The sequence below is a fragment of the Ciona intestinalis genome, chromosome 10, assembly GCF_000224145.3.
Source record: "Ciona intestinalis chromosome 10, KH, whole genome shotgun sequence".
Taxonomy (NCBI): domain Eukaryota; kingdom Metazoa; phylum Chordata; class Ascidiacea; order Phlebobranchia; family Cionidae; genus Ciona; species Ciona intestinalis.
The window spans coordinates 4,137,239-4,153,759 of NC_020175.2; the positions used below are offsets into that span (position 1 = coordinate 4,137,239).

The 16,521-nt window shown below is 36.4% G+C and overlaps 2 protein-coding genes across 4 annotated transcripts in view; both read right to left on the minus strand.

Annotated features, from left to right (window-relative positions):
• Positions 1-2,098: 2,098 nt before the first annotated feature.
• LOC100178606 lies at positions 2,099-11,740 on the minus strand. The gene is made up of 22 exons (XM_018813650.2): positions 11,514-11,740; positions 11,111-11,160; positions 10,517-10,855; positions 9,393-9,470; positions 8,849-8,941; positions 8,453-8,533; positions 8,165-8,278; positions 7,993-8,094; positions 7,378-7,551; positions 6,951-7,118; positions 6,571-6,675; positions 6,185-6,309; positions 5,799-5,898; positions 5,513-5,587; positions 4,979-5,170; positions 4,653-4,703; positions 4,225-4,329; positions 4,073-4,153; positions 3,504-3,635; positions 3,335-3,391; positions 2,863-3,012; positions 2,099-2,489 (listed from the first exon to the last, which is right to left on the minus strand). The coding sequence occupies exons 1-22, from the start codon at positions 11,663-11,665 to the stop codon at positions 2,485-2,487; spliced, it is 2,529 nt and encodes an 842-aa protein (XP_018669195.2). The 5' UTR covers positions 11,666-11,740; the 3' UTR covers positions 2,099-2,484.
• A 3,916-nt stretch (positions 11,741-15,656) lies between these two features.
• LOC100180972 (histone-lysine N-methyltransferase 2A) overlaps positions 15,657-16,521 on the minus strand; it is a 33,540-nt gene continuing 32,675 nt past the window's right edge. For all 3 annotated transcript variants that reach the window (XM_026836276.1, XM_018813624.2, XM_018813623.2), the window contains one exon: positions 15,657-16,232. In XM_026836276.1, the coding sequence (XP_026692077.1) occupies positions 16,087-16,232 (146 nt within the window). In that variant the 3' untranslated portion in view covers positions 15,657-16,086. The remainder of the gene's footprint in view (positions 16,233-16,521) is intronic.

Consider the following 16,521-nt stretch of genomic DNA (forward strand, 5'->3'; position numbering starts at 1 on the left):
CCTTTACAAAACACACCGACTTACTATACGTTTACTTATACACATACAATGTAATACAAACTAGTAACACAACATAGGAAACACCAAGCAACAGCCAGGGGCAGAGGTAATACTTCTCATGTTTACGGTTGGTATATTTAAAACCTATTGAAATAAACAACAAAATAGACTCTCTTAAAACAACCGCAGTCTATTTCAGCACAGTAAATTGTTGTAATTTTGATTATACGAGCATTTTCTGTCCAGCGCATCACTAAAATACACCACTTGTTTTTGTCGAATAACATACTTAGACCGATGATATAATCGGGCGGGAGGAGATGGGACACCTTTAGCACATAATATCCAAATATCCTAAACGTGTTTTAAACAATTAACAACGATCTATGGCAGTCGTGAGCATCCGGTTTTATAATTCTTTGGATGTTCTTTCTTTACTACCAAATGGGACGAGGAAATAGAGCTAAAATGTGTCTCATCTTTCCTCACCCTGCTATATCTAAACTACCACATAAACGCCTATGTACAAATAATAACAAAATTATGAAATAGTGTATCTTATTAAAAAATATTACTTTACATTTAAAATCTGCTACCGTTCGTTCACCTACTACTAACAACTATACAGTAATACTGCAGAACAGTCGAATAAACGCGACGTTCGTCCGTTCATCTATATTTAATGAGAGTGACTTTTCCACGTCGTTAAAATGCACGGAATTAGTTTTGAATATAACCCTTTACTTTTCCACTGCCTTGCAAAATACAACAGAACAGTCGCGTTATCTAACAGTTCGAATATTTTACAGTATAAATATAGTTTGCACATAGACGCAATGTATAGTGCTGTAGGGTACGATGGGATACCTCAATTATAAAATACAAATATTCTGATCGTGTTTTAAACATTACAACGGCCTAGTCGTGAGAATACGGTTTTATAAATCTTTCAATGTTTTTTGTTTACTACCAAATGGGACGAAAAAAGGATGAAGCGTGTCCCATCTTATTCCCCATCGCACTATTAGTAGGATTGGCAGCATTGATATTAAGGTACTAAATACGAATGCTCTATATACTATACACGGTCGCCAAGTGACGTTGGCCAAGTATACCGTGTCTATTTACATGCAGTGAGACGCTGACAAGAATCTAGTGCGATATATAACATTCTACACGACGAGAAGTGTCGATTCTTGTGTAATACAAAACCAGTGACAATGACGTGTTAATCAAACTTAATAGCGAAACAAACAAACACTTTTCTACACCTTTTTCGACAACAAACATATACAATAAGATGGATACCATATTAGCACAAATTATACATTATTTCCTAATCATGTTTTTAATAACTAACAACATTTTAATAACTAACAACGAGTTGTGATAACAGCGGTTATACAATTCCGAAATGCTCTCACGTTTACAACCAAATATTACGATAAAAGAGAATCCAAACATGACCCATCTTGCCCCAACTTTCATATGCTCTTCTCATACAAACATAATATAAACGAAACCCCGTGACAACCGATACAAAACCAATGCCAATACAACACAATCCTGCTATTTTAATTCCAAACTGTACATATCTCCCTAATGGTGCTTATATGACTCGAAATTTACCGCACATATATAGATATCCTTTTCACTATATATATTTCTCTATACTGTACTAATCCATTACATTAACGTCTGCCATTAATATTTCATGTCGTGAGCACACCATTAAATTGTGTTCGTCAGCTAGTTTCTTTCGTTTCTGGAACGCCCAAATGAAAACGTACAGTGCTGGAAATTGAAACAGTCCTTTATTATGTAACGCAGCGAGTCAACGCGTTCAATCAACGTTTTCGCTTTCGACGTTTTAATTACCTCTCGCGGCGTGGGGCAATCTGCGTTCGTTTAAACGCATAAATCCCCTTCTTTAGGTAGCTATGAATCTAAACCAGCAATAGTGGCTCGCGCAGCAACTTTTCTCTAAGCTAAACTAACCGTTTATACAGACCATTAATTATTTTGTAAATAGCAATCGTACGCCGGTATATTTAGCAGTTCTTACCCTGTTTAAGTCTTTTTAAAAAATAAAGTAGAATTCACTGTAATCGTTAGTATGTATTTCAACAGAAGATTTACAAACGGTATAACATTTCAGTAAATATCGATTTAAAGAGTGAAGTAGAGAAAATGTCAATTCAATTCATTAACCCAAGGCTCTTTGAGGTGCCATTCGCAGGCGCCGTTTTAAAGTTAAAAAAGCCTTCTGTATTTGCAAGACTGAAAAATATAAGAATAAATAAAAAAGGAACAAATACAGAAGTACGATTAATAAAAGACATGTTAGAACGCGGTTCATTGGCGTTAAAGGCCGGTTAGAAGTACATTACATAATTAAACGTGAATATGCTGCGTAAAAAACAAGCCAGTTAGAATGAAGTGATTTGGCATAATATGGTTACATTTGAATTGCTGGTGCTTCAGTTAACCTGTAAAATAGAATGGACAGTTAGTTTATGGCCTTACTTCGATTTTTCCTGCTTTTCAATAGACATATTGTAAATTATTCACTTGACTTTATAAAGTAAGCCATAAAATATTGCATATTCGAAAGGGTGGTAACGTTTTTACATGGTCCTCGTTTGATAAGATTCCGATAGACCGTTGTTTGTTGTTTAAACCGATCAGGATATTTAACTATTATGTGCTAACGGTGTCCCACATTCCCCCATATATTAAATGTCATGCTCGTGCATCGTATTTTCCAATGACAATTTGCGCGGAAACTTGTGTACATATATGCATACGTATACAGGCTATATATGTAAAAGTTGCAGTGCAGATAAAATTATGAAGTCTTACTTTTTTGGAAACACCATGGGGAACCAGGTATAATGATTTCCGGCAAGTAACAACATCCTTTCTCATACACACATACGTGGAAATCGAAGTTACCGCAGTCTACACGTTGATTAGGTGGTAATTCATTTCTGTCCTTGCACCTTGGGGCTGCTGTATAACAGAAACAAATATAGATTTTCAGAATTCGGAATTAAAAGACAGTTAAAGTGTTGCCATAGTTCCAAAAGTTACGCAATAATAAATTTCATATTATTTGGTTGCTGGATTTCATTTTGAATTAGTTTTCAGTTAGGATTATTGCCAGTCACAATATATATATATAAATATATATATATATATATATTTGGGTTTTATATTGAATACTTTCTACGTATCAGTTCAGTGGTTTTCAGTTACACTTACATTTTGAATAAACATAAGAAATTGTAAAGCGCAGATAGAGCAGTTTTATAATGATATATGTTTAACTTACGAGCTGCTGGTCCAGCTGTTGTAGTTGGCGGGGCAACGGTAGTGTCAATTACAACGTCTGTAATTAAAAAAGAAAGTTAATTTTATGTATTTAGGTTTCCGGGCCATTTTCCAAATGTTTTATTTGTTACTCTTTTACGGTAAAAAATATCACAAAATATTAGACTTACTCATTTTCTTGTAGCAGTTAGGGGGTTTTCTCGCTCCGAGTTCTCTTTCAAAGTAACTTAAAGTGACTTCATCATAACAACAGTCGCTGGCGGCTTCACAGGTTTGTCGTGTCACAATGTCGTTAATATCAACTGAAATAACATCCCAATTTAGCAAAACATTTAAAAGCAACATTCAGTACAGTACAGTATGGTTTATTATATATATAAATACACAATAACCGAATTGGCTACTGTTAAATTCTTTACGAATCGTCCGATTTTGTTTTAGTAAATAATTAAATGTAACTTGCTTTATCTTCACCTGGCGGGGCAACGATAGTCGTTATAACGCGGGTGTTCATTTTTATACACCTCGTGCTAGCTTACAAGTTACGGCGCATGTATAACTTTGTGAGTGATTGTTTTTTATTGCCCTCGCACAGGAACATATACGCCCACAATGGTAGCAGCGACGAGCCTTGAACCCCTAACTATACTGAGGTAATAGGAGACGCGCCTGTGTCGGCGCCGACTGTTAACTGTATTTGTATAGTGTTTTGATTAGAAAAACTGTTTATCTAACTTACGTCCTGAGCTAGATGGAAAACACCCAATTCTGTTTCCATTTCCCACTCTGGTACATCTCTCCTCTTCGGTAACGAAGGATTCTGAACAAAAAAGTAGATTTAAAAACCCGCACACTCGTAAACGTGATCCAATGTAGCACAGTTTAACTTACGCAGTTTATAGTAACACCAGGGCACTGGATTTCTGTAACGAGCTGGATCAACGGTACTATCATAGCAACAACGAGGGTTAGAAACGCATTCTGCTTCACTGACGCCTGTAAAAGTAACATTTAATTAACTGCCGAGACAATTTATGTATAGTGAGATAGAGGAAGATGAGACATCTTTAATACATAATAGCCAAACATCTTGATCGTGTAGTAAACAATTCAGAAGGGTCTGTATGGGAGTCGTAAGAAGGATCGAGGTTTTATAATTATTTGAATTTTCTTTGTTTGCTAACAAATAGGACGAGAAAATAGATTCAAAAGGTGTCCCATCCTCAGCCATCCTACAGTACTGTGGGGTATAATAAAATAATATGGTATAATAAAAGAAAATACCACTACATAGGGTTGTGAATATTACATCATATTACCTGGTTCTCCACAATCTTCTCGGTCTGCAGGGGCAACAGAATGACATTGGCCTGTAGAAAAAGCGTATTAATTCAACTTGTTTTATCCTAACATAGGGCAACGACAGCAACCGTAATAACCCGTTACCACGAGTTTTGTTTCATACATCTTGTTTCCGCTTACGAATTACCATGTATATAACTTCGTGTATACTAAAATTTGATTTTTGTTAATGTATGAATGACCAGTTAGTCAACTCATATAAGGGACCACTAGGTTGGAGCAATATTTTTACATGGTCCTACGTTCTAGCTTATGTATACCTATTACCAATCCATATACGTACCATAAGTGGCCTTTCTAAAGCAAGCGGGTATAGTAAGATCCGTCCACACTGGGTCAAAACAACAGTCCAATCTCCTGCAAGCCGCTTCACCACCGCTCACCAACGCTTCAGTGTTCGACATGCATTGATATCTGTCGTCTCGTTGAACACCCCGACAAGAAGCCAGGTTGTTGAGCGAAAGGCCCATGACGACTTGAAATTGTAAAGTGTCAGAATTAGATATAACACTGACGCAAGATATAGTGGGGTGGGGGAAGATGGTACACCTTTAGCACATACTATCCGAATACCCTGATCGCGTTTTAAACAATTAACAACGGTCTATATATGGGAGTCTTGAGGATACGTTTTTATAATTGTTTCAATGTTATTTGTCTACTACCAAATGGGACAAGAAAATAGAATGAAAATGTGTCCCATCTCCCCCACCCCACTGTATGTTCTGTATAGCCACATATATGCCTATGAAGTTTTATGAACATAGAGCACACTATATTTTATAAACATTAAATGGTATTTTTTAAAATATCTTACTTGGACTTGCACCAACTGCAGGTACGTGAGGTCCTCCTAATATACCGGGTGAACTAGTAGCGACTGGTACAATATCTGTAAAGATATCACGTGTTAACGTATGGTCCTACTTGTAAAAGCAAAATTACACAAATTTGGTATTGAACGACAAGCATTCATTTAAAAATACGCTATATTTTATAAGGTAATGGTTCTCAATTTGTGTCTAAATAAGGATAAATAAGTCTATACAGTCCCGTGCAGTCCTTATGTATTCTGTACGTTATAGTTGGATCTAGATACGTACTTGAGCTTCCATCTGGCATCATTGTGGCGCCTGGGAATGGAGTTGGCCCATGTGGTCTCCATACAAAGTTTGGTCTCGATCTGCTCGGTCCAGTGTTTGGCTGAAAATAATGAATGTAACTTATTTATTCTCGCGTGGCAACGACGTATAAAACGGATGTTCTGTTTCATACACATCCGGCCCGCTCACGAGTTACCACACATGTAACTTAGCGAGTAATTCAGACAATCACATAAGAAACCAACTGTTTGGAACAATTCCCGTTAAGTGATTTATCCAAGGACACACAAGCCTACAATGGTAGCAGCGTCGAGCCTCGAACCCGTACCCATGCGGCTAAAGACAAGCGCTAACTATTAGTATTTTATATAAAAAATTTGAAGTACCACTCCGGTCGGTCGTGGGTGCAACATGAGTCCGTGAACATTGAGGGAGTTGAACCAGCTTGGTTGATTCGGGTCCATGCTTGCTGCATTGGTGAGAGCAGATGGGATAGTTTTGCTTGGAATCCCTGGTGGTAAATATGTTTTGAATGGATATATCAGCGACAGTCTTTATAACACGCGTGTTTTGCTCTATATAGTCTGTTGCGTTCTGTTCTATAAAACATATATAATACTGTGGGGTAAGATGGAACACCTTCATGAAATCTAAATATTCTGATCGTCTTTTAAACAATTAACAAAGGTCTATGGAAGTCTTGAGGAAATAGAATAAAAATATGTCCCATCTTATCCCACTTTACTGTATAGTAAGTAGACCATAGACTTACATGGGATGCCTTCGGGATAGAAACTTGCCAAGGTTGGGAGATTTCCTTTGAACACAGTGTTTACAATGTAGTCTTCGTCCCATACGTGTTTAGCCATTCCAACACCTAAAAAGCATAAATAAAAATAAATGTAAAACTTCTTCATTTATGACACATGTGTTTTGTTTCATACACCTCGTGCCTGTTTACAAATTACCACGTATGTAACTTTTGGTTAAAGAATTTGCCGTTAAGGTGCTTTTCAATGTTATAGGGACAAAACATGCGCCCACAATGGTAACAGCGGAAGCCCTGAACAGAGGAAACTTCTGGCCAAAAACAAGCACACAAACCACTATGCTAGATTTTCGAAACAAGATATTGCATATATACAAGCATACCTATATTTCCGAGCAAGTTTTCGTAACAGATCGGTCGTTCGTCAGGGAATTGTGCTTGTGCAAGACAACAACCAGCGTTAATACATTCCAAGGTTGAGTGGTATAACCCATTGCCTAACCTGGAGCATGGTAGACGGATACTTGGTTGATGGGCGGCGCATACATAATCTGAAACATAAACGTTATATAATAGGGTGGGGAAGACGAGACACCTTTAGTACATTATATCTAAATATCCTGATCGTGTTTTGAACAATTAACAACGGTCTATGGGAGTCGTGAAAACACAGTTTTATAATTCTTTGAATGTTCTTTGTTTAACAAAGCGTTTTTTTAAATTTTTGGTATATACTTTATATACAAATTAAGATGTGCTTAAATTAGAAAATCGGTTTGTTTCTATTTTTAAATTGCTACGCAAACTAACCGAAAGCTGATACTCCGAATAACTCCGTGAATTCTTTATCGGGAAGAGCTGTAATTCGTTCGTTCCTTGCCAGGGAAAGCAGGACACTTGGTGTAATTCGGCCCGGGTGGAACTTCTGGTTGTCCACCATGTATGCGAAGAGAGCTTCGTTCGTTTCGTAAGATTCGTTAAATGCTGGAAACAAAAGTAATTTCTATTTATATATTCGAAAACGATAGCAAAGATCACGTTTTTTTTTCTTTAGAAACGAAAACAAGGAAATAAACAGCAAAACAACAGTTGTTAAAACCTACTATAGATAAAAAGCGTGGGAAAGAGTGTCAGTTAAAAAGGAAGGATGTTGCATCCCAAAAAGATGATAAAATGTAAACGGTATAATTTAAGAAATGTTTAGACTGCACAAACGTCGTGATTAAAAGACCAAAGCCAGTCTTTTTTATATATGTTGTTTTAAACAATGTTACCGGCAGATGTATTATAAATTAATAAAAAATCTTCTGGCAATTGTTTGTTTTGGGATTATAAAGAACCAAGATCACTGCACGTCTCTTGGACCACAAATAATTAAAAGAAGATCTCTTTCGGAATTATGTTATTGTATGGTTATTAACTTACTTTGTCTTCTTCTTGTTGCAGAATCCAGAATAACGAACCGGTAAGCTTGTGCAGTGTTGCCAGATATAAACGCTTTCAGTGCTTCGCGCGTTAGACGACTCACTGAGTGAAAAAAAAAACGAAAGTGAATGAATGAATGTAACCTTTGTTTAGGAATAGTAGGATGTCTTACAGTGAGAGTACGATTGGTCAATAATGAATGACTTGATGTCGTTTCCAGTAAGTCCATTTCCAGATGACACGGCACGAAGAATAAGACTGTTGACTGGGCTCATACGTCTGTTGGCTGGAACAAAATAAAGGAAACATAGGTTTAGATTCTATTTAAGACTGATGATGCAATTGAGTCGAAATTTATCTGTCTTATATAGCACACATTAACTTGTTTGTTACGTATTTCGTAGCACTTGATCAGAATATATGGTTAGATTAATATTTTGTGCATCTTTAAAACACGTACTTGACATTCTAGCCGCAAGATGGCGTGCTGCAGCATCTTTACGGTCTGACATCATCAGTTGAACTGCCATAGAATCGACGCCTGTTGAAGAAAAACGCGTTAAGTGGCAGTACATGTCAGTTGTTTTGGTATACACTGTTGCACCGGAGTAATTGCATTTTTTTCTTAATAGTTTCCTAAAATTTAGTGAATTATAACTGGTTATTAGATTAAACCTATAATTTCAAAAATACAAGTAAACTAACACAATGTTCAACACTCTTTGTTTAGACAGTATGTACAGACGGAAGCTTTATATAACATTTTTACCATTGAAAACATACTGAAAACATTCATGGAAAAAAAAACACTATCAAATACATTCTGTAAATTTTCACAGGAAAAAAATTATTTTACCGTAAGCTCTGGAAAGGCGATCGTATATCATAGAGTTGAGATTGCCTCCGCTGAGTCGGTAAGAAACCATTGCGTTAAAGTTGATACCAGGGCCTGGATATAAAAAATATCAAAGATTTAATGAACAAAATGTATTTTATAGGTAATTACAATGTTACTTATTTATCCTCGAGTGGCGGGCAATGATAGCAGTTTTTATAATACAAGTGTTTTACGGCGTATATGACATTAAATCGTATATTTTGAGTAAAAACTGATGACTACTCGTGTTATGTACACTGCCCACTGGTGTATTGCGGCTATAAGTATCTCATGCATATAATATAGTGGGCTGGGGTAAGATGGTACATTTTTATCGTCTCATTTGAGTAATATTTTTACAGAACAATATATCCGTATCCTCACGACTCTAAAAGAGCGCGTTGTTAATTGTTAAAACACAATTAAGAAACATGAGATATTATGCGCTAAAGGTATTCATCTTACCCCACATTACAATGTGAGTTAATATGGGTAACTTAAGTACTATGTATGGGTTAGTTACCTTTCATCAGACGGAGATATTCATTTCGGTCAAGTTTTCCGTCTCGTAGTGCGTATATCAGTTCACCGTTGGGGATAGCTGGTAATTGTATTCAAGTTTTTATAAATTGATTGCGAATTAGAAACCAAATAAGTAATAAATAAGAAATAAGGGATTTTTACAAAGTTAATATTCTGAGATTATTTCTTATTGGAGGAAAAGAGATAGAATATAAACATAACCGCGCAATGAGTTTAAAATTCCACAAAACAGCACGGAGAAAATGTTGCTGTTAAAGTTGTAATTATTTTGATCTTTGCCGCTGTATTCGAACAAATAAACAATTTATTATCTACACAAATATATATTACAACGGCGCATGTTAAAATTTGTGTGAAATGGGTTGTACCGAGATTTAGAAGCAAATACATGTTATTTTAATAAATTAAAATCGTTAAAAATACCGCATCGCACAATTTTTGGATAACATTTTACGAAACTTTTATTTTTTTCATATTTTTTTAAATAAACACAATTTTTGGATTGAACTTGTTTTAGCGAAAGCTGAATAAATAAAATTGACTGAATAACAGCGTAAAGGCCGACTTGGTTTATAAAACGACGCCCATTTATAGATGACGTGTCTAATTTCAGGTTTGCTATCTATTTTCAAAAAATATTTGTGTTTTTTCACATTGGTCTAAAATTTACCTAAAGATGTTTACAATTTTTAGTTGCTTTGTAGTTCAAGCTCAAGGCATATCGTATTAAAATAAATGTTGCAATTAAACGGGAAACTATAAAATGTCAAATCGGATAGCTTACGCAAAATTAGATAGATAAGTTTGACTAAAAAAACGTTTGATTCTTTAGTAAGGTATATTTATGATTTTAACCTCTTAACTTAATAGTTATTTTAATTAAGCCTACTTTAGTCGCCAGGCATATACAGTGGTCAAACTAAAGCATGCTTATATAGCCAATGCTTGTTAAAAGGAACTATCGACACTTTAATTATCAATACATCGCACCTACAATTTGGCGAATTGACCAATTAAACTAATCCGATTTTCACACCCCCAGAATAAAAAAGAAAAACTGCCGAATTATCCGATTAGCCATATAACTATCTAAAAAGGTCTTACCGTCTGCAAGAAGACTGTTTATAATTCCTTGAGGTACTTTATCTCTGATCATCTGAACCAGTGCCAAGATGTTTAATTTATGTGGATTGCTGCGTTCAGATGAGGCTCTTGTTGTAGCTCTTGTTGTCGTTGTAGCTCTTGTTGTAGCTCTTGTTGTCGTTGTAGCTCTTGTTGTCGTTGTAGCTCTTGTTGTTGTTGTTGTTGGGGCTGGCGTTGTTGTTGTCGTCGTCGTTGTTGTTGTGTTAGGAGTTGTAGGCACGCTAGTCGCAAGTACGCCACGAGTAGTAGTAGGTATTGGCCGGAACGCACCAGGTCGCATGAAATTTCGGATGATTTTTGCTGAAGAAAATATATAAACAAATGAATGAATGAAACTTTTTTATTCTCGCTTGGCCGGAAAACGACAGACGTTATAACACGGGTTTTCACACACCTCATGCCAGCTACGAGTTGACATGCATGTTACTTTGTAAGTAATTTTTTTTATTATTATTATTTATCCTTACGTAGCGAGCAATGATAGTCGTTATAACACGGGTGAGTACACAATACAATACAAATATAAAATAAAGGTATAGTTAGGGTGTTAATTACCTTGATAACACCATGGTACGTTTGTCGGTTGACTGTTAAAGCAACATCCTCTGCAGAAAAGGTTGAAGTTACGAAATAATGTTTAAAAAATAGATAACGTTTTTAGTTCGATTTTTGCACTCTTGCCTGTACGCTTTTTATAAAAAAAGCGGTAAAATGCATTTTAGTGAAGTTAATTGTTACGTATGCTAGTTGCCGTACTGTATGGCCGATTTAGTGGCAGAAATCAGATATACTGTCCGTTTTTAACATCATTTTTTTTAATGTTGCTACTAACGAATTAATAATCTAACTCATTTATCCTCGCACAACGGGCAACGGCGGTGGTTAACACGGGTGTTTTGTTTCATACACCCCGTGTCTGGAATTTTATATCCTTTTATAAAATAGCATAACCACCTACCGTGTTTCGCATGCAACTTTTTGGATTCCAGGATATCCGCAGTTTTGCTTTTCCCCGTCAGCAATAAAGCATCTCGGCTCGACGTAGGTAGCAAGAGAAGCAAGATTCGCAACAGAGGAAAATAAAATAACACAAAATACCCATCGACACATCGCTAGATTTTCTGCGTTCGCCAGAAGTAGGAACGAAACTTATTCTATGCTGTAGGAAAAAAACTATTAGATTTGGGTACAAGAACAAATAACGTAAAAAAGAAATTTAGCAAATAGTTCGGTAAACAAAATGTATCTACTTTTGCACCTGTGCAAAAAAAGGCGTTTCTAATAAAAAATTTAGACCGTTTTCTTGGATTATTAAAACTCTATTTTAAACTTTTACCTTGAAAACTAACGCGACGCGATTATATGTCTGTAGACACGCGAGTAAAACACGCAAATCACAAACGTTCAATACGTCATAATGTTGAATGGGCGTGCCTTGTCCGCCCATCACTTCGTTCACGTGTGATTGATATCGTACAGAATGAGATTGGGTATTCCGGAATTTCACAGTCGCGATTTCACACGTATTTTTTATTGCGTAGAATTTATATTACGAACACTGCGCCACGCGACGAAAAAAAGCCCAAATAGCCACAAAATTAAGCAAAAATATTTTGAAACCGCAAAATACGAAAAAAATTTTTTTCAACGGCGTTATACTTAAATTTACAACGCGATAAAACGGCTCTTCTTGCTACTAAAGTCTCCCTTCGGAAAAACTTACACACATAGCGCCGATGAACGAAATATCTGATTTATAAACCGACCACAGCAAGGACATGAGATTATTTTCGGAGCTTTTCCGAAGTACTCAACGAACTGCTGGTTGGTCTATGGGTTCAGTTCTGCTGAGGCTGTTTATATAGGAATGCCTGCGACGAAAAGATGTTTCTTTTTTCACGCGCGCCGCCCACGTGGCACCATAAGTTACCAGGTCACAGGTTCGTTTCACCTACGGTCGCGACGCTCCGTGTCCCTACCCGCCAAACACGATTTTAGGGCATGGGGCAAAAGGCGGGGTGGGGTTAGATTGCTTAACGACAACTTTGAAAAATTGTAAATAATAAACATTATAGTTTTATTGTAAAGAATACAGAGTGTTGGCTATAAGCTTGTAAAGTAACTCGTCGTGTGGTTAAGCGTTATTATAGAGCACACATACTACATATGTAAGCTCTATATATTTATATGTTGTACTTGGTCTTTGTAGGGCAGCATTGCAACATATTTGTATTTATCGTAGGTTGCTTAATAGCTGGCTTTATACGCGCCAGCTTTGCGCACATATTTGGCATGTTTATACCTTCAAAAAGTGCTTCGTTTAAAATACAAGCTCAGAATCATTACCACTCTTTGCAAAATCTTAATATTTTAGATAAATATAAATGCAGTCTATCTACATGAATTTAATATTCTCTAAACCAAATTGGACGATTTTCATTTTATTTCTCACGTACTGAGACAGCGGCCAGGAAAATGTCGCGACACATATGAGTTAGCGACCACGCAAATTTGAAGCGTGCCGAAGAGTTCACGCTTTGCGTTATAACGTTCATGTCTGGCAATTTGCATTTTAACTTGTCACGCCCATTCGAAATGGATCGGTGAACTAATAGTTATAAACGAGGTGTCGGGAACGGAATGTTACTTTGTAAAGCGAGTTCAATGTGCAGTAATGTAAACATATGTAGTGTTTAAATGATTTGTGTCAAAAGAGTCTAATTTATACAGTAGGGTGGGGTAAGACGTTTTTATTCTATATTTCTTGTCCAGCTTGATAGTAAACAAAGAACATTCAAAGAATTGATAAACCGTAGCCTCGCGACTCTAAAAAAACGTTGGCAATTATTCAAAATACGATTAGAAAATATAGGATTTATAGGTGCCAACGGTATCCCATCTTATCCAACAGAACTATAAATATAGTGGGGTGGGGGAAGATGGGACACCTTTAGCACAAAAAATATAAATATCCTGATCGTGTTTTAAAGAATTAACAACGGTCTATGAAAGTAGCGAGGACAAGGTTTTATAATTCTTTGAATGTTCTTTGTTTACTACCAAAATATACGAGAAAATAGAATGAAAAGGTGTCCCATCTTCCCCCATCCTACTATATGTGCATTATTTGAAGATTTAAAAAACATCATGTTATATACTGTAAAATACTAATACATTATGTTGTACAAGAACAACATTTTTTAAATTGTATTAAACTTATTATTACACGAGAAAATTTTATCGAGTTTTCATTTAACTTTTCGTCTCTGTTAAAAAATCGATTAGCGTTTATTATAAACCGTTATTTTTCTGCGGTAACTGCTTACTACCGGTCGTCGAAGTGAAATAAACCGACGCTATCTCGATTTATAAAACCGCTGATTTTGTGGTTAATTAGAAAACATTCGGATGCGAACACTTATCCAATATACAACTTACAAGCGCTGTAACCGCCCATTAAACTTTAATTAGGTATTTGAAACTTGTATATATAATGTCTACGATATAGAATAAACATTCTTTTAGGTTCGACGCCGAGAAATATGTGACCAACACGAAAAAATGTCGTTTGCCACCAAAGACCTCTAAATTATATTTTAAAGTTGTTTTGCTGTAAAATTTCTTTCCGGTTTTAATACAGCGGCGTTTTTTTTATATGGATGTTTTAAATATAGTAGGGTGGGGGAATATGGAACACCTTCTCATTCTGTTTTTTCGTCCAATTCGGTAGTAAACAAAAACATCCACAGAACTGTAATACTGTTTTCTCACGACTCCCATAGACCGTTGTTAATTGTTTAAAACACGATTAGCATATTTGGACGTTTTATGCTAAAGGTGTCCCATTTTACCCTGCAGTACTACATCAACTTTTAAACCTAAACTGTCAAATTACATGACTATAGCCTTGCAATAGCCTATCCGTATTGTACCTGTATTGACTGATGGTCAACAAACTATTACAAAGTCGTCGATTGAATGGCAACAATAATTGCAACTGACACTGTATTATTACCCCTGCAATTAATAGCTGTAATATAAATACGTAGCCTAATGCTTTGCAATTTAATCTTAACCCGAAATTGCGGCAATCTGCGTGCGATTTTACAAGCATATATCGTCGTATTAATCACAGTTCGATCGGTGCATTGCGGACATATACAGATGTTTTAATTAATATTAATTAAGCGATAAGGGTGAAATTGCAGGTAGTTCTAAACAGCAAATAACATGGGAGTGCAACATGCGTTGAAAGGGCGTTCCGGAATAAAAATCTTTAGAGACTTGAAAATCGTAAATTAGTAGGCAACTCACAATGGTGTATATTTAGTAGCGTGGGGGAAGATGGGACACCATTTCATTCCATTATCTTGCCGCATTTGGTAGTAAAAAACAATCAAGGAATTAAAAAAATGTTTCCTTACAACTTTCACAGGCCGTTGGTAATTGTTTAAAACACGACCAGAATATTTGGATATTATGTGCTAAAGGTGTCCCGACCCCCTACCCTACTATATGCTTAGTGCTTCATTTTTCTTGCAGCGGCTTTTGCCCGTGCAGTGACTGGCTTTGGAATTTGAAATCTCGGCCAACGCCTTAATTCTCTGCTACCCTGGGGTCAGGACATCACAATGACCAGGTCTCTGATATTACCAATATAAGATTACTCGATTACCTGTCATATAATTTGTAATGTGCGGCTGAATCTGAACGCGTTAAACCGGCCCAGCAAGGCTGAATAATGAAAGTACCTGTTTGCATACCGAGTTGTAATGGACCTGCCGGCTGAGATTTCCTTAACAAAACATCGGCTGTAATTTAGCCGGCGTCTTTGGTGATTTGGGGGCAGAAATGGACGACAATCAGGTACCATATGTCTCTGATGTGATAGATAGCGGTCAGCTATCACCGTATATCGAAACCAAATCGCAAGAATGCAGTCCTAACTGGCCAGATTGACCGGCTTGCGTAGGTGTTTCTGCTTCCTTTCAAATACCTTCATATCTCCCGCAGACTTTAACAAAAGCGCCGCATTTTTTCCAAAAAAAATTAAAAAACATTCGAAAACATTTTTTTGGGGAAAATTTGAAATAAAACAACATTTTTTTCGGAAAATTTGAAAAAATATTTAATACACGATCCAAGCGGCTAGAAAAATAGCATTCAGACGGAACGCGAGGTGTACAAGGCAAAGAAAGTAAACGTGGAAATGATAACTTACTGTGACCGGTTTGAACCGGATTTTAACCGGATCCCAACCGTGTAATTGCCAGCGACCAACAACACTGCTGCCAGGGGTACGAAGGCTATTACACGATTATAAGACCCAGCCTATCATAACTTGGCCGCAGTTAGCACGAAGATGCAATAGGAGTTGGCGTAAAAATCAGAAGTCGGAAAAAAAGTGAATAAAATGCACCTTGGTTTTACGCTGTCGGCAGTGACTTTTATCTTTGGTGTGCTTTGTGCAAAATAAAAAAACGCACGCCGACACTAACCGGCGTGGGAATGACGTCAACGGCGTGACGTCATCAGTTCATAAATTTCCGGCAAAGGCGTGCGCCGCAGGTACAAGCTATCTTATGGTTTTCGTCTTCGATAGGGAACTTGTAATCATACGTCAGTTCTTCACCTTTGTATATTTCCCTCAATGCGAAGATAACGATGTGTTTCTTGCCTATAAAACAAGTAAGGTTATAATAGTATACACATATGTTTAATTGCAAACTGTAAAAAAGGTGTCAAAACATACAGAACACTGTGCAATTTACGTTCATATATACGTTACTATACCTGGATATTCCGCATAACCTATTTCTGTTTTGGGCAATTCGCTAGGAAGCGAATATATAGTCCTATCCTATTAATATTTCTTGTTTATTATCAAACGGGCGATAAAAGAGATCGAAAAAATGTCCCATCTTCCCCAACCTACTATATATATTAGTTTAAAATATAAGATTTAC

Coding starts and splice junctions, on each gene's coding strand:
- LOC100178606 (XM_018813650.2), bottom strand. CDS start 11,665: ATGTGTCGATGGGTATTTTGTGTTATTTTATTTTCCTCTGTTGCGAAT. Junction 7,552..7,992: donor TGCAACAAGAAGAAGACAAA/GTAAGTTAATAA, acceptor TTTTGTTTCCAG/CATTTAACGAATCTTACGAA. Junction 6,676..6,950: donor AAACTTGCTCGGAAATATAG/GTATGCTTGTAT, acceptor TATGCTTTTTAG/GTGTTGGAATGGCTAAACAC.